Genomic DNA, 22881 nt, shown 5'->3' on the forward strand with positions numbered 1-22881 from the left:
ATTCTATTGGCCAAGTCTAACCCGTTTATCTTTTTAATAGTTATATATTCTTCCGGCCGGTCTAAAGACTACAATGTCTTTTTACCCTTCAAAGTTCAGGTTCATTCGGAGCGACTTTACTAAGAATCTCTATGCAATAGTCCTCGGTTTCATTCGTTGCAAAGCTTGCCAAGGGCTACCAAGAGCGGCCTTCAACCCGTGTATCAAAGTTCAAACTCAAAGTGCACTATCATGCAATTTCATTGCAATGGCGCGAGAGTTTCGGCAATATTACTCCCGAGTCTCTATGGCGTTCTTGATCTCACTCGTCGACGGCCCGTTTCCTTGTCTTATGTTTTTGAAGGTCATCATAGTACACCATTGCCAAAAACCTTCGAAGGCGTACCGTAAATCAGCCATGCGTTATCCAACCTTTTGCACTGTAAAAACACAGGACTTGATACCAGCGTCAACAGGCCTGGCTGCTCCGACGCATATGTCGACCCCGTCCAACCCGGATTGAAGAATAGGAGTAGTATAACCAAATGAGCATTTCTAAATGAACATGGCGAGTATATTGTGTGCTTACTAGTACTCCACTTTCACAATCAACATTCAACTTTTGCAAACCATTCAGGGGCAATTAACCAGGTGGTCGCTTTCTTGGCGAAACTACTTGGAGTCCGTATAAAAATAGACCTACCAAGATGGCATTATTTAATTTGGTGTAGGATGATGAAGAATCTAAATCTCCTGGCTGGATATTATATTGATTTTACCATGCTTTGTCAACGTCAAGTGTTTCGGGCGCTGGCCTTCCTTTTATGATCTGTTCCAACAATGAAAGTGGCAGGAATAAGCGCCCAAAATGAACCATTCCATATGGTATTTTTCAAACACCACAACTATTGGGCACACAATTTATTGCTCCAAAAAGAGCGGTAAGGTAAAGATATCAACTAAGTTATTGACTAGAGCTCAGAGATTCCGTGGTATTGCAGAGAGTGCTGGAGTACATCCAGGCCGTTATGTCGAAGGTCAAAGAATGTTCCTGCACATGAAAGCTCGAGGATGCGCACAACAACACCCTTGTCATCGCACTTGATACCAACAACTTCGCCTGGTTCAACTAAGATGGTACAAGCTCCAAGATGCACTGCTCGCTCCACAACAGACTATTGGAATTAGAAGGTGAATGACTTTAATTCTGGAAGCAGAGGTGCGGGGAGGGTATCAATATCAGAGTGGAGTAATGACAATCGTTGAAAGAATTGTTTCTGTGAGACAATTTCAAGCTCTGCGTCGACTTCCAATGCCTGCAAGGACGGTGCGGCGGCCAACACCTCCAATAGAGTACTGTACTCAGATTCCTGGGCCGTGACGTTCAACTCCTTTATTGGTGCGCATCCAATTTTTCATAATTCGCCATGTCAATGGATACCAAGTGGATCCTTTAGTCCAGGGGGTGTACGAACGATTTTCCTCTGTTCCTAGAGCTGCACTGTGAAAGTACTGAGTGGATTGTATGTGGGGTCTGACTGACAAAGTGGTTGAAAGGTCCTGGTAACGTCCAGCTCGGGTTTTGCCGACGAGGCAACCAGCTTCCTCGATGCGCTCCGACCCAAAAGCACCCATGGAAGACCTCAACTTCATCCTCATCGATCGCTCCGGCGCCCTCGTCTCCGAATGGACGCGCGCCTTTACCGAACATATCCAAGACCGCGCCCTCCGTGCCAGGTTCACACCTCTCACCTTACACAGCGGTGCGCTCGCCGATCTCGACGCCGCGCACAAGCAGTTCGATTGTGTCGTGTCGCCCGCTAACTCGTATGGGCGCTTAGACGGCGGGTGAATATCATTGATCGTTGTTACGGTAATGCTTGTTGCCTGTGCCATTTGTGTTCCCTACATTCTCCCAGGAAACCATTGTCGCGATCCCCTACAATGTTTCGAAGTGAAATGACAGCGTTGCTGACGCGGTTTTCCCAACCCACGTTCTTCTATCCCATCCTCAGATTCGATCAAGCAATATCCGATGCACTCTCACCCACTGACCCACACCTCCCGACGCAGCTCGCGCAATCGCTCCTCTACGACCGCTGGAAAGGCTACGCGCCGCCGGGGACATGCACACTCCTCTCGCTCGCGGATACATCCTGCACTCCAAATGCACACGGATGCGCGTACATCGCACTCTGCCCGACGATGCGCGTGCCGCAGGACGCGACGTGGGATAGGGAGGTCGTGTACAATACGATGTGGGCGTTGCTCGTGGAACTGGAGAAGCATAATCGCCAGGCTGTTGCGTCGGGCTCCAGGGAAAGCTCTATCAGCAATGTCCATGATGGAATATCTGGGGGTGCATCGGACGGTACATTAACCAAAGAATTGCACTCAGAAAGCCCATGCACGCCAATACGAACGGTGCTGATGACCGGCTTTGGGACAGGCACGGGAAAGCTATCAGCGGCGCGCTGCGCGCAGCAGATGGCTCTGGCTGTTGAACACTTCGCCGACGCTTGTGCGCATCCGCGTAAATGGAGCGCCCTCGAATGGGACGACGCGTTTTCGTACGCAGACGAGGTGAAGCTGACGCATACTCTGTAGTTGATACAGTTTATTGTGATCAGGTTATGGGATATTGATGCAATCGTAAGTTTGTGAACCTTGGACTCGCCTTCGGAACTGCCTATTCAACTATGCCTTGACAGAAACAAGTACCCTTTACAGTGATTTACCAACATGGAGCAAATATACTCTGCTATTTATGCGCGATGCAGAAGTGTGGTTAGACGCCGTGGTGAGCCATTTTTGCGCAAACACACAAAATATAACACGAGAATTACCATAAACTCAAAAGCTGAACATATATAGCATTCATACAATGCATAAATACGATTGGGATACAATTACCGGGGAAACTAAATGTAAACAGGTCCTCTAAATCACAGACGAACAAGTCCCTGAGTAGGTTTTGAATCTGCCTTTGCAGCAACGGTGAACCCATACGCCCTCTCATGTCCGTCCGTAAGGACATTCAAACTGAACGTCCAACTAATCTCTCCCGAGCCAGGGAACTTGCTTCTCCAGACCTTGGATTTGAACACATTGTACACGCGAATGAGGAGGAGGAGGGCGTAGGAGGTACTATATGGCATATTAAGTTCATGAGTATGTTTTTTATGCTCACAGCACATACGCATGGCTCAGAGTTGGCAATAATTGAAAACTCACGCGAGGAGGATCCCGAACGCAGCTACGAAGCCCATGATGATGTTGATAGCCAGTTGGTAATCCTTGCACTTGGGGTGGGGCGGCGCCCATTTTTTTGTCCGCCAGTCATAGATGCCACGGCACGCGCTTAAGGGCATAAAATCAATCCACCAGACAGAGCACACGATGGTGCCTACCAGAAACACAACATCACTGGCGAAGCTGAGCAGGGCGGGAAGCGGGGCGCAGAGGATGATGATTGCTGTAATGGCAGAGGCGATGTACTGTCAATAATGAAAATAGTGTCACAAAAAATGTTAGACTCTTTTGACTTTGGCCGCCTTGCTCCTCTGAGAGCCAGGGGAGATAATATAAATAACAGTCCGCACCCATTTCATCACTGCACCGTCGGTATGGTTTCGCCAAGTTGAGAACGGCGCGACGTCGAGCAAAATGAGAATCGCGATGATCAAAATGATGATGAAGGTCGACAGGATGAGTCCAGCAACTCTAATTATCTTCGCATATCTATGTAATCGCAACGACAGACGCGCGTTCGTGGGTGGCAAATCACTATCTGAAACGGTGGACGCGTTATTCTCGCTCATAAGAGGTGCGTATTCCGGAGAGGTCGACGGCATGCTGTCGAATGTCGGTTTAGCGGTCAGAATTTGGTGATAGTATCAAGAGTGGGGTTGTCAGCGCCTCTGCCAGGTCAAACTCGCTTATTATATACGCAGTTCTCTCCACTGTTCAGTTTATATATAGTAAACTGAATTATCCCACACAGAGACGATTTTCTATCCTATTACGACTGTTACCTCGTTACCATCTACGCCTGCGCGTGCATAGCCATTCTAGATGCACATCATCTTTCTCAAGACCGTAAGCGCACTAATCGACTGTTCTAAATTTAGAACATGCTGTACCGGTAGCGCCCTTTCGAAGCGCCGCTGGAAGCTCTCCATGGTGTGTGAGACACCCACTTCCATAGTGTTTTTTACATCAGAGACGTGTACGAGTGGAAATTCTTCAAGTCCAATTACTTCATGATCAGCGTCCCAGCCCTCGAGTCGGGCGAGCCACGGAGTAGTTATGTCATGAAATGGCACAAAGGTTGATTACATATACAATTAGGATTGAGATACCATTGCTGTGAAATACGGGCGTTCTTGTACTCTTAATCACAGATGGACAGGCCCTTGTGTGGGTTTTGAATCTGCCTTTGCACCAACAGTGAACCCATACGTCCTCTCATGTCCGTCCTCAAGGACATTCAAGCTCACTGTCCACCTAATCTCTCCCGAGCCAGGAAGCTTGAATTTGAATACATTGTAAACACGAATGATGATGAGGAGGGCGTAGGAGATGCTACACGAAATATCCAGAAAGACATGAGAATTTTGTTACACTTAGGCACTGCTCGTAGCACCGAGTCGGCGAGGGATAGAAAAACTCACGCAAGGAGGATTCCAAAGGTAGCTGTGAAGCCCATTATAATGTTGATAGCCAGTTGGTAATCCTTGCATTTGGGGTGCGGGGGTAACCATTCTCTGGTCGGCGGATCATATCGTCCCATGCAAGCCCTCAAGGGCATATGCTTGATCCACCGAACAGAGCACACGATAGTACCCACCAAGAGCACGAAATCGCTGGTAAAGCTGAGTAGGGAGGGCAACGGGGTGCAGATAATGATGATCGCTGTGATGGCAGAGGCAATATACTGTCAAGGAACCAAACGGTGGCATCGAAATGATGCTACTATTAGATTCGCTTGGGCCTGACCACAATGACTAAATAGCGCTCACCCATCCTATAACTTTTTGCTCGGTAATGCTCCGCAAATACGATGAGATAGGTGAAATCTTGAGTAAAATGAGTTTCGCAATGACCAGAATGACGATGAAGATCGACAGGATGAGTCCAGCAACTCTAATAATCTTTGCATATCTTCGTAATCGGGACGACAGACGGGCGTTCGTGGGCGGCAAATCACTATCTGGGATAGTGGATGTGTCGTGCTCGTTCAACAGAGGTGCGGACTCTGAGGGAGGCGGCGGCATGTCTTCCACAATTGGGTGGTAGTATCAAGAGTGGGACGATCAGTGCCTCTGCCAGGTCAAACTCGCTTATATGTATAAGCAATTCTTTCCACTGTCCAGTTTATATATAGTAGACTGATATATCCCACCTCCCACGACCTCATATCATATCATGGACTACTACCTTACTAAGATCGTAAGTGCAGGAATAGACTGTTCTAAATTTAGAACATGCTATACCGGTGGACGCCCTTTTAAAGCGCTGGGAGCGATACATCCACTTCAATAGTATTTTTTGCATCATAGATATGTACATTTCCCAAGGCTAAGCTCGTCAAGTCTATTCACTTCATGGTCGGCGCCCCATCCCTCGGACGAGACGTGGACGAGTCATGCCAGTGACGTTGGAAAAAATGTTGCTCATCTTGACAATTTATCATCCGTTTTCCAACAATTCTATCCAAGAGTAATGCAAGATTAATAAAAACTTCAAATTATCAATGAATTTCTTTGTACATTTTATTGAAACAAGATAACTTCATTTATCTGCTAGATAATCTAGGAACAATAATACCATCATTAGGAAAAGGATGGATTAGTGCACTGTCCCGGCGGGACAGGCAGTTAGACTATTTGATCATCCAGCTGTTGGATGCCCGAGGTGAGCCATTTGTGCGGTGAAAACACATGAAATAGCAATGTGGATTATCTCCACTGACCCAGCAATTAGACGCCCGGCGAGCCATTTTCGCCGGGGGCACACAGAAAAACAAAGGCACAAGAGATATATCACCAGCCAGTCCAATTTTTCTGTCTGTAACATTCCTTATACAATACAATATATACAATCAACCGGGATAAAACTACTAAATATAAAGTCCAGAAAGTCGACTCTTCATTGGGGGGAAATTACAGATGCACAGGTCCCTGGGTAGGTTTTGAATCTGCCTTGGCGCCGACGGAGAACCCGTATGTTCGCTCATGGCCGTCTGTGAGGACGTTCAAGCTGACTGTCCATGTGATCTCGCCAGAGCCAGGGAGCTTGCTCCTCCAGCTTTTGGACCTGAACACATTGTACACGCGAATGACTAGGAGGAGGGCGTAGGAGGTGCTATGTAAAAAATACCGACATGATGAGTGTCACAAATTCGAGTCGGTTACAGAGGGAAGGAACCAAAAAACTCACGCGAGTAGAATCCCAAAAGCAGCTACGAAGCCCATGATGATGTTAATAATCAGCTGGTAATCCTTGCACTTGGGATGCGGCGGCGTCCATTTCTTGGTGCGCCAGTCGTATTGGCCATTACAGTCGCTCAACGGCATACTGTCGATCCACTGCACCGAGGACACGATAAAGCCCACCAGGAACGTAACGTCGTTCGCGAAGCTGACCAGCGCAGGGAGGGGGGCGCAGAGGATGATAATGGCTGTGATCACAGAGGCGATGTACTGTATAGGACAAACGACCCGTTAGATTATATTTTCTGATTTACATAAAGAATGTATGTGGCTTGGAGCATGCACGTACCCATCCAATCACGTTTTCCTCGGCTCTGTACCTCCAAGATGAATTCGAAAGCGGTGCAATTTTAACCAAAACAATAAACGCAATAATCAAAACGAGCCCCAAAATTGACAGAACGAGTCCAGAGACTCTGAGGATCTTCGCGTATCTCTGCAGACGCGACGCAATGCGGGCGTCACCGTTTATAGGGCGCGAATAGTCGTCTGCGGGCGAGGCGTCGTGGTCGCTCAAGAGGGGCGCAGACTCGGACTCGGACGGGCGCGACATGGTTGAAACTTGATTAATTGGAGTCGTGTACGGTGTCGGTGGTGGGCGGCGAGGGAACAGTCAGAAACTGGGGGAGACTTAAATATGTCAAATCCCACCCGGCCTGCTGCTGCGCTTATATATAATCTATCTCCACAGCACAGTAACTTTGAGTAGATCAAAACACATCCCATCAAACCCATCCACTCCTACCCGGCCCCATCGTATCACGACACGACCTGCCAGTGTTAGGTCGTCACCTCGTTACTTCGTTACAGCCCCTTCAACCTTCCACCTCACCTCCAAACCTCCAAACCGACTGCGCAATCCTCACCTCCAAACCTCCAAACCGACTGCGCAATTAAGCGTGCATAGCCCAATTACGATACTGCTTAACAATTAAAAACAAAAAAAGCTGATTCGCTGATTCGCATGATTCGGTTGATTCTATCGTAAGTGCGCAGTGATTTCGTTCAATTATCCCATGTTCTAAATTTAGACTTCGATGTACACGTGTTACTACGCCTAGAGCCTAGCGCGCGGCGCGACTTGTCGCTCGCGTGGCACGGGCGACCTTTTGGTCCTTGGAAGCGCCCGAAGCGCGCATAAGTAGTTGCGCAATTGGATGTAAATATAAATTCTCAGTAGATATTTTATATGAGAATCCACTTCCGCAGTGCCGCAGCAGTCTGCCTGAAATCGTGCTGCGTACACAAGGAGATCAGCTTCTTTCCTTTGAAGGCTTCCTACTTTTTCGTTTGTCCGGGGTAGTGCTGAGAGTCGACATGTAACCAGGAACAAGGTTCTCTCAAATCCTTTCCACATCTACAACACACATTCTATCTACAATCACAAATTCTACGCATCCTCAATCTTATCTCCTCCTTTTCTACTTCTATCATAATCCCTCACACTCTTACCCCGCTCTTCCCTCCTCCCTCCTCCCTCCTCCCTCCTCCCTCCTCCCTCCTCCCTCCTCCCTCCTCCCTCCTCCCTCCTCCCTCCTCCCTCCTCCCTCCTCCCTCCTCCCTCCTCCCTCATCCCTCATCAACATTGCATCGGGCCTCCCTCACTCACAATCCGGGAACCCAAGCGACCCCCATCCCGTCCAATTAGGATGACACACACGGAAATGATTCGTCTTGTCAATATCCTGCAGCTCCTGCACCTCCTCCGGTGTCAAATCGATAACCTTCGCGTTGGCTGCCAGTCACAAAAAAAACAAAAAGAAAAGAAAGAAAAGATGGTATTAGTATTAACATCCTCGAAACATGGAGAAAATTTGTGGAATTTGGTTGTATAGATGAAAATAAACGCACCTTTAATCCTAGCGTCCGTAACAGACTTTGAAAGAACTACAAAAACAACCCATCAGCCACAAGCCACAAGCCAAACCCAAAACCCAAAAACGCAAACGCAAAAAACGCACCATTAACCCCCGGCTTATTCGCCTGCAACGAAATAAGCACATTCGCAGGGCTCACACCATACCGCTCCGCAATCTTATTCACAATAGGGTTCGTGAGCAGTGGGGAGTCGTTTGAGCCTAGGGGTGAGTAGGCTGTCACGACGATGTTGTGCGTGCGGCAGAAGTCGACTAGGGGTTCTTGGGTGCATGAGCTGTGGGTGGTGTTTTAGTGAGAATGTTTGAGTGTGTGGATGGGATGGGATGGGGATGGGGTGGGATGGGGTGGGATGGGGTGGGATGGGGTGTGAGGGAAATTTGTGTACGTACGGATGCAGCTCGATTTGGTTGACGGCTGGTACGACCTCGCTGTCCGCGAGCAGGCGCTTAAGATAGTCAATGCAAAAATTGGACACGCCTTGATTAATTCGTAAACAAATAATATTAACATATTAATATCGTCGTCCGAATGTGATAAAATAAAATATATGCGCACCGATGGCTTTCACTTTGTCAGGGTTTTCTTTGTAGACTTTGACCATTTCTTTCCAGGTGTCGAGCCAGTCGATCTGGGGTGGGTGGGTGGGTTTAGAGGTGTTTTAGTTAGGGATGGCCCGATGGACGCGTACCGAGCGATCGGGGCCGCTGAGGTCCTGCACCATAGGCGCCGGCCAGTGCATCAGCCCTACAAATCAAAGACAAAAAAACGCATCAGCTCCCCTCTTCTCACAAACACTCACACTCCAAACACCACAAAAAAACCAGAAAAGAAAAAATCAAACGCACAAAGATCCAAATAATCAGTCTTAAGCGCCCTAAGCGAAAAATCCAACGCATCCTTCACGCGCTTATGATCATTGTTATTCAATTTAGTAGTGAGGAAGAAGGAGGAGCGGGGGACACCGGAGGCGAGGATGCCTGCGCCGACTTCGGATTCGTTGTCGTAGGCGGTTGCGGTGTCGATGTGGGTGTACCCGTTTTGGAGGGCGAATTGGACGGCGTGGGCAACTTCGCCGGGGCCGGATTTCCAGGTGCCTGTGTGGGTGTGGTTTTGGGGTGAGTGTGAGTGTGAGGGTGAGGGGAGGAGGGGGAAGGGGGGGAGACGTACCGAGACCGAGGGTGGGCATCTCAGCGCCGGTGTTAAGTGTTACGGATTTGCTAGCTGGCATTGTTGTTGTGGTTGTAATGCAGGGTGTGGTGGGTTGATAAGAGAGAAAAAAAGGAAGGATTCACACTGGCTCTTTATACTCGCTCGGAGACCCGGCAATTACTGTTGACTTTACTTTGGAGTGACCCCTGTGTGCGCCCCCTCCCAGCGCCATATGATCGCTGAGTGATGATTTCATGTCGTTACGGCGTATATTCGGGGGTTGGGTTAGTCCTTTTGCAGTTTATAGCTTCTGGGTTCACACAAATTATGAATTTTTCGATGATGGACGACTAAAGAAAGTGAAAATGCTTTCACGATGATGAAAGCTGCCACCCACAGATAAGATGAAGAAAAGATCACAAGAATGACGTCAACGCTGATGGTATTTGCGTCTTCCCTCCATGCCAATTAGAAACAAGCAGACGCATACAATCAAGTCACAATCTTTTTTTGATCGCGTTGAGATGCTTTTTTCTCTCATACCACGACAGATGGAAAGCTGCGAGGCTCGCCCCATACAGGACGGGCAGCGGCGGTAGGGACCTCTGTGTCCCTCCTTATGCTGCGCATCCGCACTCGCGAGCGGGCTAAGGTCTGAGCATTCCAACCATTCTCGATCGGTCCTAGCGGGACCCAGCTGTAACCAGCTGCAACGGCGTATCAGAAATCCGACCCCCCGCGTTAATCCCCCTTTGAGGGAACCCCAAAGATCGCCTAGGCAGGAGGGGAGGGCGCGGGACGGTCTTGGAACTCGCTGTAATGGTCGGGTGGCGAGCCGCGTGCGACGACTTGGGAGTTGCTCCTTCTTCGCGGGGGAGCGGCTCACGCAGGGCGCGCAGCGCTCGACTATCCTTCAGCTCACTTCGCAGCGCATGTTGGTTGTTTCCTTTCAAGCCTGTGGGGGCTAGAGAGGGATCTCCGTGCAACTCGATTCAGACTACTCTTCGTCTGTCGTGCAATTTTTTCCTTTTTGTTCACTTTGTGTGAATAGTGTCGGTATTCGGTACATACTTTCCCCTTAATGACAAGACCACTCCTGTTTTTGGGAAACATTTTGCTGAATTTGTTTATCGTATCACGTGATCCAACGCGACGCGTTTCCTTGAGATTCTTGAACCGCGTCAATAGCTTGCTCGAACACTCCCGAAATGCCGCCACGCTCTCTGTTATCACTCGGACTCCCAAAAGACATCCTCGCAGCACTTGTCCGCAACGGCTACGAGACAGTGCAAGATCTGACATCAGCCACTCTCGATTCTCTATCCAAAGGTACATACCCATCCACAAACTCAACCCACACGCAGCGCGATCTCACACTCCCAAGACCTCAACTTGCCTCAGTCAGAGATCGAAGCGCTGTTCGCTCAACGATCTATATCGTTATCTAGCGCGTCGTCGTCGATATTCGCTGCATCCTCTTCCTCTTCCTCTTCCTCTTCCTCCTTATCCTTATCCTCATCCGCTGCTGCTGCTGTAAGACCCATCCCACCAGCACCCACCCCATCCCTCCCACACACCCAATCCGCCGCCGCCCTCCTCCGCACCGCACATGCACAACGCACCTCCACGCGCTGCGCTGCGCTCGATGCGCTTCTCCTCCTCGGCAGCAGTAGTTGTAGTAGTAGTAGCCGAGGTGGTCAGGGTGCGGATGGTGGTGGTGGTGGTGAAGGAGCAGAACGAGGAGGCGGACTCCCGCGCGGACACATTCTCGAGCTCTCAGGCCCGCCTGGGTCCCCGAAGGAACGCCTTGCGATGGGTCTCGTCGCAGAGGTCGTGGGTCGAGGCGAGGAGGTCATCTTTGTCGGTGAGATACTTTGTCTTTCTTTCCTTCTTTCTTTCTTACTTTTTTATTTGATTTTGTCTATTTTGTGATTGGATATGTGAGCGTTATCTAAATTGACGTGTTTGGTTTTTTGTAGATTGTCAGCATATGACAACGCCCGCGGTGCTCGCTCGCGCTCTAAAAGGTACGTCCCCCTCCCCTTCTCTTCCCTTCCAAAGTCGCATCAAACCATCAAACCATCTACTCACTGATCGCTGATCATGTCCCAACCGCTTTGAACACTACAGACCACCTCCCAGCGCACGACGCACAAAACGCGATACAGCGTATCCAGTACACGCACATCCACGACCTCGCACAGTTCTTGTTGTTTATATACCAGCTGCCTGCTATACTCGCCGCGGCGCCAAAGGTACGCATGCGCTTCACGTTGTCTGGTTGTCTGGGGTTTCTGAACTTGAGTTTATATTCATACCCGACTCTGACATTGGCATTGACGCTAACGCTACCTCACCCACCCAAACTCAACCCACCGAAACATAATTGAACTTAATCATATCAGGTCACTTTGCTCGCTATCACCTCCATCTCATTTCCCTTCCAGAACCAGAACGCGCACCTGAGCCCCGCGGAAAGGAGCGCGCATTTTGAGCGTGTGAAGCAGGCGTTTGCGAGGGCGACGGCTGCGGGGAGGGTTAGTGTGAGTGTTGTTTCTCTTTTGTTGTTTCTCTTTTGTTGGTTGTCGTGTGTTGCTCGTCGTTTGTCGTTTGTTGGTCTGACGTTTGTCGTTTTTTGTCGTGTGCTGCTTGCTGTCTGTTGGTCTGTCAATCTCAATCGTGCTATACCATGCTGTACCCCATGGTATATGCGCCTCTGTTGTTTCTTTTTTGCCTATTTCTTTTTCTTTTTCTGTGATTGTACGCTGCTACTGCCACTACGAACGCTGACGCTAATCACACCTCCCTCTTTCTCTTTTCTGTACTGTACTGGGTATTTGGATTCCAAAACAGATCGTGCTGACTTCGCAGCTCTCGACGAAGATGGTACACGCGGACGGTACACATGCGACATTTGACACGAGTGGTGCGCGAGGGGTTATGTTGCCCCAGCTCGGTACGTCTCTTTTGCTCTTTCCTCTTTCCTCTTTCCTCTTTCCTCTTTGCGCTTTTATCTTTTATCTTTTATCCTTTCGCTTTTTTTCTATATGTGCTCCTGCTCACCGTATCCCAATTGAACGATTTGATTTACTGGAACTGATTGCCTAACTTCGACTTTAGCGCCTGCGTATTTGCCAGCTGGAAAAGCGCATAGAGTGATGATTTCCCTTGACGGGTTGCTTTCAGGGTACGTCTTTTGGTCACGTCTTTGGTTCTTTCGCTCGTCCGTTCGCCCGTTCGTTGTGCATGCGACCAGTCCGTCTGCAAACGAATGTGTAACTAACCTTCATATGACTTGTGACTTGTGATTTGTGTAGGCAGATGAAGATACTCTCGAACCCTTTATTCCCGCATGGGAGCAATGCGACTGTAAATATGAAGATGAAGGCGGATATGCAGGTGGTTGTGAAATCTTTTGTCATTGTGAGTTTATTTCTTTTTCGCGGTTTTTGTTTTTTGGTTGTTGGATGTGTTGTTATTTTGCTATTGAGCGTTGGGTTGGGTTGAGATGTAACATCGACGCGCGGGTTTGCGTTGTGCGTTGTACGTTTTACTTTCATTGTTTTCTTTTCTTTTCTTTTTTTTTCTTGCTATTGGATTTGACTTTGTTGCCGAGCGATAGGATAGGGATAGGGATCATGGATGGGCTATTGACTGACTGACTGACTGACTGACTGATTTTGTTTTTCGAATGGTATAGGAGGAGGGGCGTGTGGTTTAACGATCGATCGATCTCTTGACGAGTGTGTCGGTTTGGATGTGGATGTGGATGTGTGGACTGTGGAGGGAGATATGTATCATGCTATTTTTATTTTATTCCAGGGCCTGATTAGATTCAGAAGGCTTCATCGCTGGATATTTGTACTACTAACGACTCGGACTTGTATTCGACTTTGAAGGCCTATGTATGTATGTATGTATTTTATATCACCTTTTATCTTCATGGTTCGTTGGTGTTGAGCATTACAGTAATCATTAAATTTAATCTCGCGATGATGGGTTTGTCGGAGGTTGGAGGTGAATTAGTTCTATTTTTGACTTTGAGGCTTGCCACTGCCAGGGCTTGCCTCTTGTTTCGTGTCTCCAAATCTTATCTCGCCAATTGCGCCAAATTCCAACTAATTTAACATTTCAAGGTCAAAGACTCGAATGGCCCTACCGGTGCGTATGACTGAATTTCGTCATCTTCCTTGCGTCATCGTCGTTTCTTTACCGTCGTACTTACAAATAATTAAAAGTCCGAGTCAAAACGCGCCCAGACCCCCGACGCGCCTCCGCGTCTCAGCTTTTTCGATCGTGTTGTTATATGGATATGGATTTGGATTTGGATTTGGATGTGTAGAAGCGGCTCCTATCAACGCGGTTTGTTTGGTTGTTTTTTTTTTGCTGGATGAATGGATGGATGAGTATTATACCATATCTTAACACAATATTAGTATGTAGAAACTTGAACTTGAAGGACGGTGGATTATCATGATAAACGCCCAAAACGCACGAGCAGTTAACTGGCTTTGACTCGGATAATTGGAAATTCTGGTAGTATATTGCGTCTATGCATGGTATTTATACATACATGCACGTACTAGATATATCAAAGTATAAATGCTCGAAACACTCGAAACACTTGTCAACAGTCGGATGCGTTAAACGTTTCATCATGATTTGTGCAAATTCGTATACTTATATGCAGGTATCATAGCTAACGCTGCTGCTTCTGCTGGGGTATATGGATACGCGGCGCGTCGATGGAGATTTTGGATGAAATAGATTAGATTCATTTTGAAGACCCACACCGTTGCGATTACAGAAAAGTACAGGCTGGCCGCTAGATATCATGTATACATGTCATGTACACATATAGCAGGTACGTACGTACGTATGTGGCAGTGGCAGCACCCGAGCCTCAGCTTCCCTTCTTGGGCCTTGGCGACGAGTCGCAAAAGCGCTGGGAACTGGAATCTATGTTAGTCCAAGGTAGGCATAGCTACAGCCTACATGACTCGAAATAGATACATAACGAAATAAGCCTTCAGGGTGACAGGGTCCAAAGGACCAAATTCAATTTATTCAAAGCATGTTTTGAGGCACACAATAATTTGAGTCACTTCAGGAGTTGGGGGTATTTACCGTAGTAGTAACTGTATATCTGTAGTGTAATCTGTAACAGTTCAGCGGAGTGAGCACATTGACTGAGCACAAGGTCGCTATCTCCGGCTTACCCATAATATAATATGCGACGCCAGGCGCGTGCTAGCTGGCGCAATGGAGTGAGTCTGGTACTGTCTGGCAGGGACGAAGGGCAAACCCAAGACCCGTAACCCCGAAACACGTACACCCGACACTCGTTTCGGCGCGAAGATCGGGCAAGGGCTGTCTGGCGTAGCAGGGCGTATCCTTGTATGGGCATGAAATATTAGATACTAGATATTAGATATCAGATATCAGATATTAGAGTTTGAAGTCTAACGTCCGAGTCGGAGTCGGAGGCGCTGTTGCTGGTGCTGGTGCTGGTGCGTGAGGGCCGTGGTAACTTGGTAGTGACTTGCATGTTACATATATCATATTCATTTAAATAAGCGCATTGGGAGCCCTGAGAGTCTGCCTGTGCCAGTGTGGTGTTTTGATTCTTGAACCTTTGACTTTGATTTTGATTTTGATCCCTTCTGTGCATCGCATTGGTGACAGTCCCGTTGCATTCTCGTTCTCCCCCACACTCGTTGTTTCGGTTCTTTCTGTTCTTCTGTATTCGCTCCTTTGTGTTTCGTCACTTTCGTGCTTCGTGCCCTTTGAGAGTGGTTGATTTTACATTACATTTCATCTCTCGGCTTTCAGTGAAGGTTGTTGATTGCAAGGGCTGTTGTGCCGCGCAGCCTGGGATGTTGGATTGCGAGGATGTGTTAGGTGCGTTGTTATAAGATATGAATGTTGAGAATTTGGATTGATGGGAGCAGGTGCACTTTTAATTGGGATATTCTGTGTGTAGACTGCCTTTCTCCTTCTCGTTTTTGACGTCTAATTTGCTGTCCAGTCAACACATATCTTTATGGCCTCGTTACCGTGCAATATTCTACCTATTACAAGTCCAGTCAGTGTTCTTTCGAGCTAATGAAACCATAACGATGCTCAGGCTTCACTGTATCTTGCAGAATTTAATGATTCTCTGAACGTCAGGTCCGACTAAACTCTCCGCTCTGGTTAAGATGCTGACTTTGACCATTTAGGTTCGCGGTACTCTCACTATTCTTAAACGACACTTTTCAAAGTGCAATGCAAGTTCTACACATCCGCATTAAATCCCTTTTAATACCTGCTAATAAACAATATCGTCAACTCACAGAATGGTTTGTATGGCCTGGGTTTACTGGTAATTCACTGCTCTGTTCCGCCGATCTTCCAAAACGTCGTTAAGCACACGATGATCTATTTTTAGCATCAACAATTCAGCGATGAAGGAGATCTTTGATCGTGAGTGGTCTTACCATGCCTTTGTTACCAGTAAATGCATTTCTTAGCGTTTTCTGGTTTTGTCAAGCAGGAACGATATGGCCGTATGCGTATATACCCATCGGAACGGCGCTTACAGCGACAGTGTGCCATCTAGCCATGGGACGCAGGTACGTTTATTCCTGTCGACAAGAATTCCTCAACCAACTGTCCTGCAGAATATACTACATGTCCAAAAGCAAGCCCTTGTACGCGTTTCTCCTCCTCGGCACGTTTGGCGCTCTCGGAACAGGGATCGCCTACGGAACAGGGTAAGCTTCCATTCTTGTTGAGCGTCAGGAAGAATGGATTTTGTTCATATATAGGTAATGGACCTACAGTATCTGGACGCGTCTTCCCATGTAAGTCAATTGTTTCGCCGTGTGCCCTACACCGCGTGGCTATTGGGCCCGGACCCAGGTGGTAGCTGGCTGGTGGTTCTTTTCTATTCTTAGGCGCTGACTTGCTGTACTCTGGTTGGTGCTTAGGGCGGACACGCATGTGTCGATGAAGACCCTCGTTGCGTCGTGGTTGGGTATACAAGCTGTTCTGGACATAGCGATAGCCGGTAAGCTCCCCGCACAACCCTTCGTCCTACATGATAGGCGTTTTTAACCTGTTTCCTACTTTCTGCTAGGATTCATGATCGCCTTCCTGTACAAACACCGCACGGGAGCATCGAATACCGACTCAGTCATCAACCGTCTCATTCGAGGATCTGTTCGGACGGGGATGTTGCCCACCATGTTTGCTGTAGCTGCGCTTATCACATTTCGTGAGCCAACCGACCACCTAATTTGCCTTGATTATCTTCTGATCTGTGACATGTCCCGATGATCAGTCATTCGTCCAGAGAGCGTTCTGTACACCGTGTTTATTATCCCGATAGGACGCTTGTATTCAACAGTGAGTAGGCACCAATGCGTCGAGATTTAGTTCGAATCGAATTGACCGCTTATCCGGCTAGTCCTTCATGAATGGCTTAAACGTCCGCCGCCGGCTGAAAGAAAAACTGACATGTACAATTGAAGCTGACCCGGTAATTGTGAGTCCTCATAAGCGCTATGGCGATCTTCCGTGCATTATATCTCATCGATAACGTCTTTGCCACCGTAGTCCGTGATCGTCTGGCGCAACATGCGAAAATCAGTCAACGCCATGCAGCAGAGCCACAGTCCACCCGACACCCCGGTTGTGATGGCCAGATCCAGCGTCAGTCGACCAAGCCTCCCGCGTATAAACGAAATTGAGCTGGGCGAGAGGTTTGAACTGGAAAAAGTGAGCAAATAGGATAGAGCACATCAGATCACATCACAGACGACAGCAGATGCGCCACCAAAATCGCTGACCAGGTATCAAAATCCGTCGGTAGAGCCACTGAGATCCAATCCATCCTATTCATATTGCAACAAAAACGGACAAGTGTACAACCATATGATCTTTCCTCCTATATTTCCATCATTCATTCCGGCTTTCAAGCCTTGAGATACCCTAGAGCCTTCCATAATATCCCGAGTAATTGTATAATAGATAGGGAACATTCGGTATGAACCATATCCACCCGTTATTTGGAGGAATATGCCATAATGTCTAGGTTTGAGCCACACATTCGGCTAGGAAAGCTGATGCAGAAAATACGGCCTCCGAAGCAACTCTGTTTAATACAGCGGGTGGTTCGTGAGCCGTATGACAATACGCGTCGATAGTGGACAACAAGTTCAAGTTCAAGAATTCATCGCCAAGTCGATGGATCGTCTCCAAAATAATTCCCGCCCACAGTGGTAGCACTCGCGAGCTCGTAATCCCACGCATCGTCCCTCATCAAGAAGAAGGCCAGACCATATTTCTTCAGAATGTCCGCGAGCAGCTTGTCATCCTTCTGTTTTGGCTTGAGAAATTCGGGGGATGGTATAGGGGGTAACGTCTGGAAGACGAGTCGCGCCGCATTAACCTGCTTGAGGTAAGTGTCCCATGTCGCGGGAATTTTGAATTTTGGGTTGTCAGAGATGTTCTCGATGATACGTTCAATAGATCCGTGAGCTTTGATTAGTTTATATGCATTAACAGGCCCGAGTTGTCCAATGCGGTAGGTAAAATCAGTGCCAAGTAGCAGGGTAAAGTCGAGGAACTGCGAGCGAGTGAGATCCAACGACTCACGCATATCGCTACCGGAGACTGTGATGAGGGGTGAATCATGTTGGGTGACATTTTTAAGCAAGGTTGCCTCGTAAATCATTACATCCTAAGGACAATGTCATTGAGGTTTCTGCGAATGCAGCTTGGTAACGTACCGTGTCTTCGCTTGCAACGTAGTCAGCATGTCCTGCTAAAACTATCGACGACGCCAGAGCTTCTGCTTCGATGCCTCCTGTAGTTATAATACAAGGCACACCTAGAGCTTGCAGGAGCTCTTGAGATTCGCCATAGATTTTGGTGTCCGGGGCCGACTTTCTTCGATCAAATGATTCGGACATCTCATAGCTTTGATGGACTAGCTTGTTGATGTGTTGCTCAAAACCTGCATCTGCTTGCGAGGTAGGAGAATAGCGAGACTGGATTATTTCAGCCCATAATTGCCCTTCCGCTTCAGAAAGCTCACTCTGCCTTTTCGTCATTACAGTGGCTTCTGCTGCCTCTAAAATATCTGGTGCCTCTTTTCCTGGCGGAAGGGGTTTGGTTTGGGGCTCAACTTCGGATTCGGCAGAAATGGTCGTAAGCTTCGCAAGTCCAGCGTTATAGCTAATATGCAGGGTCTTGAAAATAGAAATCACATCGGTCAAGGACACGTTGGGACTGGGGAGAGTATCGCTGAGTGGTCTCTCCTCTGAGGCAGGTGTGAGCGGTGCCGAAGGAGCAGATTCTTGCTCTGGACTCTCCTGCGTAGAGGGAGCAATTGGCGTTATAGACTGTTCCCTTGGCTCTGTTACTTGGTCCTTCCTTGTTGTATCCTGTTCTTTCGGAAGTTCTGGCGTTTGGGCACTCAAATCACGGATTCGAGCAAACGAAGGTTCATCTAGAAATTTAAACACCTCGGTCCGTTCCAAAGGATTGAGATGCTGTAAAAGTTTGATACCCCCTTTCATTTGGCAAAGTCGTTCATATCGGGCATTTTCCATTTTCCAGCGTTCTGTAATGAGCTGACGTTGGTCGCGCCTGCGTTGGACCTGCTCTTCTTTAGCACTTGTGGGATACAAAGGAAATAATACACACCTCTTCAGCTTTGGCCTCACTCCGTTCGCTTCCGTCGAAAACGCAAACTGCAGAAACTCCGGCTCTCTCCAGGTCTCGGGCTAGGCGAAACCACCCTTGAATATGACGGTACTCGTAGCTTCGCCTCGCATAGTGGTACCTCTGGGTTATGAGGGTGGCATCGCTGAATGAAATCAGAAAAAACTTGAGATCATTATAAGTATCGGCTCACATTACAATCCTTTTCCCTCTGAGAGCTTCAAAACGATTGGGCAATTGTTTAAAGATCGTTGGGCTGAATGAACGCGGAGCTATATTTAAACGAATCTAGACGTTGCGGGAATTACTCACTGCAGCGTCTTAATGAATGTGTTTAAGCCCTTCACTCCCATATGTACCGGGCTCGGTGGGATGTAACTGAGAGAAACATTCAATGAGTTGAACCTTGAAGTGGGAGGACAAGGCGGTCGTACGCGTGACCGACGCGACAAGGATTCGATTGGTAATACGCGTGCGCCGGGCTTCCATAGGCTCCAACCGTACAACTTGCCTGTAACATTACTTACGTCAAGTTCACATTTACCGTTCGATGGAAGGGCCAAACCCGTTCTAACATCTGCTTTGCCTCCAAGCTACCTGTGTAATTCACATATCACTCGGAGCCTCATGTCAGTAGGCTTGCAGTTGGTGTGACCTTTCTAGGCACAACTCAATATAAAAAGCAAGGTCAATACACATAGGTGTCGAGCTTCTGCTTGTTGAACTCCTTTGGCGATATCATTTTGGCATGACCTCGTGCTCTCACGGCGAGCATGAGACTTCTTTTGAACCACGGCCGACGCGGACCTAAATCTTCTTGTGGTTCCCAGGACATGATAGTGGAAAGCAAATCTGGAGTTTATTTTCGTCTTGTTTACTCCTTCTAATCATACTTGGAGCATGCTGGCGTGATAATGCGGGGCATGTTATCGCGAATATGGTCATCCGGTTCGTATATATACTGCTTCTCCCATTGAAACCAATTTGGCCCTTGCTAACAGGCCAACAGCTCCTACTGCCACTGACTACTTGCCGCTCAGCACTATGGGATCGAGCACCGAATACAGCGATGAGAAGGATCTGAAGAGAAGAGATGAAGTCGAGATTGTGGCGGTCTCTTCTAAAGAAGTGGATACTGCTGCAGAGTTCGCTTCAGGAGACCAGGAAGAACTTGATCCAGTAGAGGCTTTGCGCATCAGGTAGGTTGATTTATTCGTTGTCCGCTCCTCTACTCTAACGCCTATGCAGACGCAAAATAGATTATCATATCCTTCCTCTTATGTGTAGTGAGTCTTGACATTTTTCCATCATCTAGGTGATGCTAACCGGTACGGTGAAGTCCTTTATTGGTGCGACTCCACTTGGTCCACAGAGAGCGCCAAAGTAACAAATTTGATGTAGGATACAATTCATGGATAAGACAACGTTGGGTAGTTCTGCGATTCTCGGGATTCGGTATGTTCTCCATAACGCATTTTACTTCTGTAACTCACGTTTCTTTATTCAGGCAAGCCACCCATCTCACAACAAACCAGTGAGTAGTCGTGTATCGTCTCCTGAATCGTTTGATAATCTAATTAAAAATGACATTGATAGATACAACTGGTACCCGAAATCCTTACCACTTCCGGACTCTTTGGATGCTGATACGTCTGAAATTAGGCTCGGGACAATCTTTTATCTCAGTTATCTTACATTCGTCTTCCCACAAAATCTTTGTCTACAACGGTTCCCCGTCGGACGATGGATGAGGTGAGTGGAGTATCAGTGTTGGGGTATTTTTTTTTTCTAAATTTGCATCATACCCAGCTTCAATATTTTTGTTTGGGGTGTAGTGCTATGCTCTCATGCCGCTTGTAAAAATTTCGCAGGACTATTCGTAGTCCGGTTGATATTAGGGATGTGCGAAGGATCCATAACAGCTGGATTCATGATTGTCACGTCAATGTTCTACACTAGGACAGAACAGACCTTAAGGGTCGGATATTGGTGTAAGCATCTTCTTTGATATCGTTAATAAGAAGTGTGCTGATTCCTCCATTATAGTCCTCATGAATGGCACTGGTACGCATCACCCCTTTAAAGTCCCTCCTCTCCCTCTTCTCAAACGTCTAACATGACATGTATACAGCTCAAATTATCTCTGGATTTATTAGCTTTGGTTCACTGCATATCCACACCAAATCGTTTGAACCCTGGCAATGGTATGCATTACGGTTCATCACATTGAATCCATTAGTCTCTTGCTCAATCTCAGTCATACTGTAGGCTCATGATTATTACTGGTTGTCTTACCCTTCTCACCGCCACTGCGTTTTGGTCAGTCCCGTTCTTTAATTCAGCGTCTGCTGCCTGTCCGGGTCATGCTCATACTGACCTCCGCTTTATTTCCATTTAGGTTCCTCTTCCCCAATTCTCCTACCACAGCTTGGTTTTTGACACCTGCTGAGAAAGTGATTGCTGTCCGTCGGATAAAGGTACGAATCGCTTAAATTTAACAACCACACCATACTCGAGATCTCATGGTACCATGTGATCTAGGAAAACCAAACTGGAGTCGAGAACAAGCACTTCAAGAAAGAACAGTAAGCTTTCAATGAAAATTTCACCTCTATGTGCAATATCAACTATTAAAAACTTTATTTAAAAGGATGATCGAAGCGCTTCTGGATCCCAAAACATGGCTCTTCGCACTGTTCTCCGCGCTCGACAACGTGCCCAACTCTCTGACGAACCAGCGCCAAATCATCGTGGCATCTTTCGGATTTACCCCTTTCCAGACTACGCTCCTTGGCTGCGTCGATGGATTCATCGAGATCGTTACCATATGGACAGGGGTCACTCTCGCCGCCAAAATACCTAACAGCCGCGCCTACATCGGGTTCATCTACTTCTTCCCCAACATTCTCGGCGTATTCCTCATCAACTTCCTACCTTGGGAGCATAAGGTTGGGCTGCTGTTCGCTCAATGGTGTACAGGTCAGTGTTGCTGATGTCCAACTAAACTTATCCACATGACTCTTTTTATTCCTTTAATTTGCTGCCAAGTTTCATTTTTCTAATACATTTATCTGGCAGGTGTGGGTACCACCGGATTTGTGCTATCTTTATCGTGGCTTTCGAGCGTTACTGCGGGGCACACTAAGCGGGTTACAGTCAACGCCGTTATGCTGGGTGCATATTGCATTGGAAACTCTGCCGGCCCTTTCATGTGGCAGGCAAAGTATACTCCAAGGTGAAATTTATGTTGAAAATGCCCCAAATTTTAGTTGCTGAATACAACATATTTCTAACTATATAGGAATCACGTCCCTTGGCTCGTTATTGGCATTTGCTACCTGTGTTGCATGGCGCTTCTCTTAATAATCCGATACATCCTTTCGTCTGAAAACAAACGTCGTGACCGCGAAGACCCCGCCGATGACCAATTCCAAAATGTCTACATTGAGAAAATGGGCAAAGATGGGGAAATGATTAAAGTAAAGGTGGATAAGGTAGGTTTAAAAACCTCTTTTGAACAATGGGCAGGCCTTTGATTGGGTTGCGTTTTAGGAATTCATGGATTTGACCGATATTCAAAATCGGGATTTCAGATATGTTCTGTAAAATTAGCAACGACAAGTACGAAACGGCAACGAAATATATGATACGGTACAAAGGGCAGCCTCAC

At 47.5% G+C, this 22881-nt stretch overlaps 8 protein-coding genes across 8 annotated transcripts; 3 read left to right on the forward strand and 5 right to left on the reverse strand.

Annotated features, from left to right (window-relative positions):
- Positions 1–1588: 1588 nt before the first annotated feature.
- On the forward strand, positions 1589–2586 carry JR316_0009108 (uncharacterized protein; the record flags this gene model as incomplete). The annotated part of the gene is made up of 2 exons (XM_047894817.1): positions 1589–1827; positions 1899–2586. 2 exons carry the CDS (start codon positions 1589–1591, stop codon positions 2584–2586), a joined length of 927 nt encoding a protein of 308 aa, XP_047746276.1.
- Positions 2587–2924: 338 nt separating this feature from the next.
- Positions 2925–3833, reverse strand: JR316_0009109 (uncharacterized protein; the record flags this gene model as incomplete). The annotated part of the gene is made up of 3 exons (XM_047894818.1): positions 2925–3126; positions 3214–3476; positions 3582–3833. 3 exons carry the CDS (start codon positions 3831–3833, stop codon positions 2925–2927), a joined length of 717 nt encoding a protein of 238 aa, XP_047746277.1.
- Positions 3834–4376: 543 nt separating this feature from the next.
- On the reverse strand, positions 4377–5255 carry JR316_0009110 (uncharacterized protein; the record flags this gene model as incomplete). Its single annotated transcript, XM_047894819.1, has 3 exons — positions 4377–4563; positions 4653–4915; positions 5001–5255. 3 exons carry the CDS (start codon positions 5253–5255, stop codon positions 4377–4379), a joined length of 705 nt encoding a protein of 234 aa, XP_047746278.1.
- An 888-nt stretch (positions 5256–6143) lies between these two features.
- Positions 6144–7026, reverse strand: JR316_0009111 (uncharacterized protein; the record flags this gene model as incomplete). Its single annotated transcript, XM_047894820.1, has 3 exons — positions 6144–6345; positions 6421–6683; positions 6763–7026. 3 exons carry the CDS (start codon positions 7024–7026, stop codon positions 6144–6146), a joined length of 729 nt encoding a protein of 242 aa, XP_047746279.1.
- A 1048-nt stretch (positions 7027–8074) lies between these two features.
- On the reverse strand, positions 8075–9579 carry JR316_0009112 (Glycerol 2-dehydrogenase (NADP(+)); the record flags this gene model as incomplete). The annotated part of the gene is made up of 8 exons (XM_047894821.1): positions 8075–8208; positions 8325–8360; positions 8435–8625; positions 8741–8828; positions 8907–8979; positions 9040–9095; positions 9197–9445; positions 9519–9579. 8 exons carry the CDS (start codon positions 9577–9579, stop codon positions 8075–8077), a joined length of 888 nt encoding a protein of 295 aa, XP_047746280.1.
- Positions 9580–10708: 1129 nt separating this feature from the next.
- JR316_0009113 (uncharacterized protein) lies at positions 10709–13221 on the forward strand (the record flags this gene model as incomplete). Its single annotated transcript, XM_047894822.1, has 9 exons — positions 10709–10829; positions 10885–11364; positions 11480–11527; positions 11631–11755; positions 11906–12043; positions 12354–12456; positions 12621–12687; positions 12818–12923; positions 13201–13221. The coding sequence occupies 9 exons, from the start codon at positions 10709–10711 to the stop codon at positions 13219–13221; spliced, it is 1209 nt and encodes a 402-aa protein (XP_047746281.1).
- A 4494-nt stretch (positions 13222–17715) lies between these two features.
- JR316_0009114 (Flap endonuclease 1) lies at positions 17716–19564 on the reverse strand (the record flags this gene model as incomplete). Its single annotated transcript, XM_047894823.1, has 5 exons — positions 17716–18225; positions 18275–19147; positions 19194–19356; positions 19405–19467; positions 19524–19564. 5 exons carry the CDS (start codon positions 19562–19564, stop codon positions 17716–17718), a joined length of 1650 nt encoding a protein of 549 aa, XP_047746282.1.
- Positions 19565–20255: 691 nt separating this feature from the next.
- JR316_0009115 (putative transporter PB10D8.01) lies at positions 20256–22817 on the forward strand (the record flags this gene model as incomplete). Its single annotated transcript, XM_047894824.1, has 12 exons — positions 20256–20410; positions 20460–20497; positions 20551–20560; positions 20613–20666; positions 20719–20745; positions 20808–20963; positions 21610–21688; positions 21753–21796; positions 21862–22190; positions 22290–22446; positions 22513–22705; positions 22764–22817. The coding sequence occupies 12 exons, from the start codon at positions 20256–20258 to the stop codon at positions 22815–22817; spliced, it is 1296 nt and encodes a 431-aa protein (XP_047746283.1).
- Between the last annotated feature and the right edge of the window lie 64 nt (positions 22818–22881).

This window comes from Psilocybe cubensis, chromosome 8 (genome assembly GCF_017499595.1).
Source record: "Psilocybe cubensis strain MGC-MH-2018 chromosome 8, whole genome shotgun sequence".
Lineage (NCBI taxonomy): Eukaryota > Fungi > Basidiomycota > Agaricomycetes > Agaricales > Agrocybaceae > Psilocybe > Psilocybe cubensis.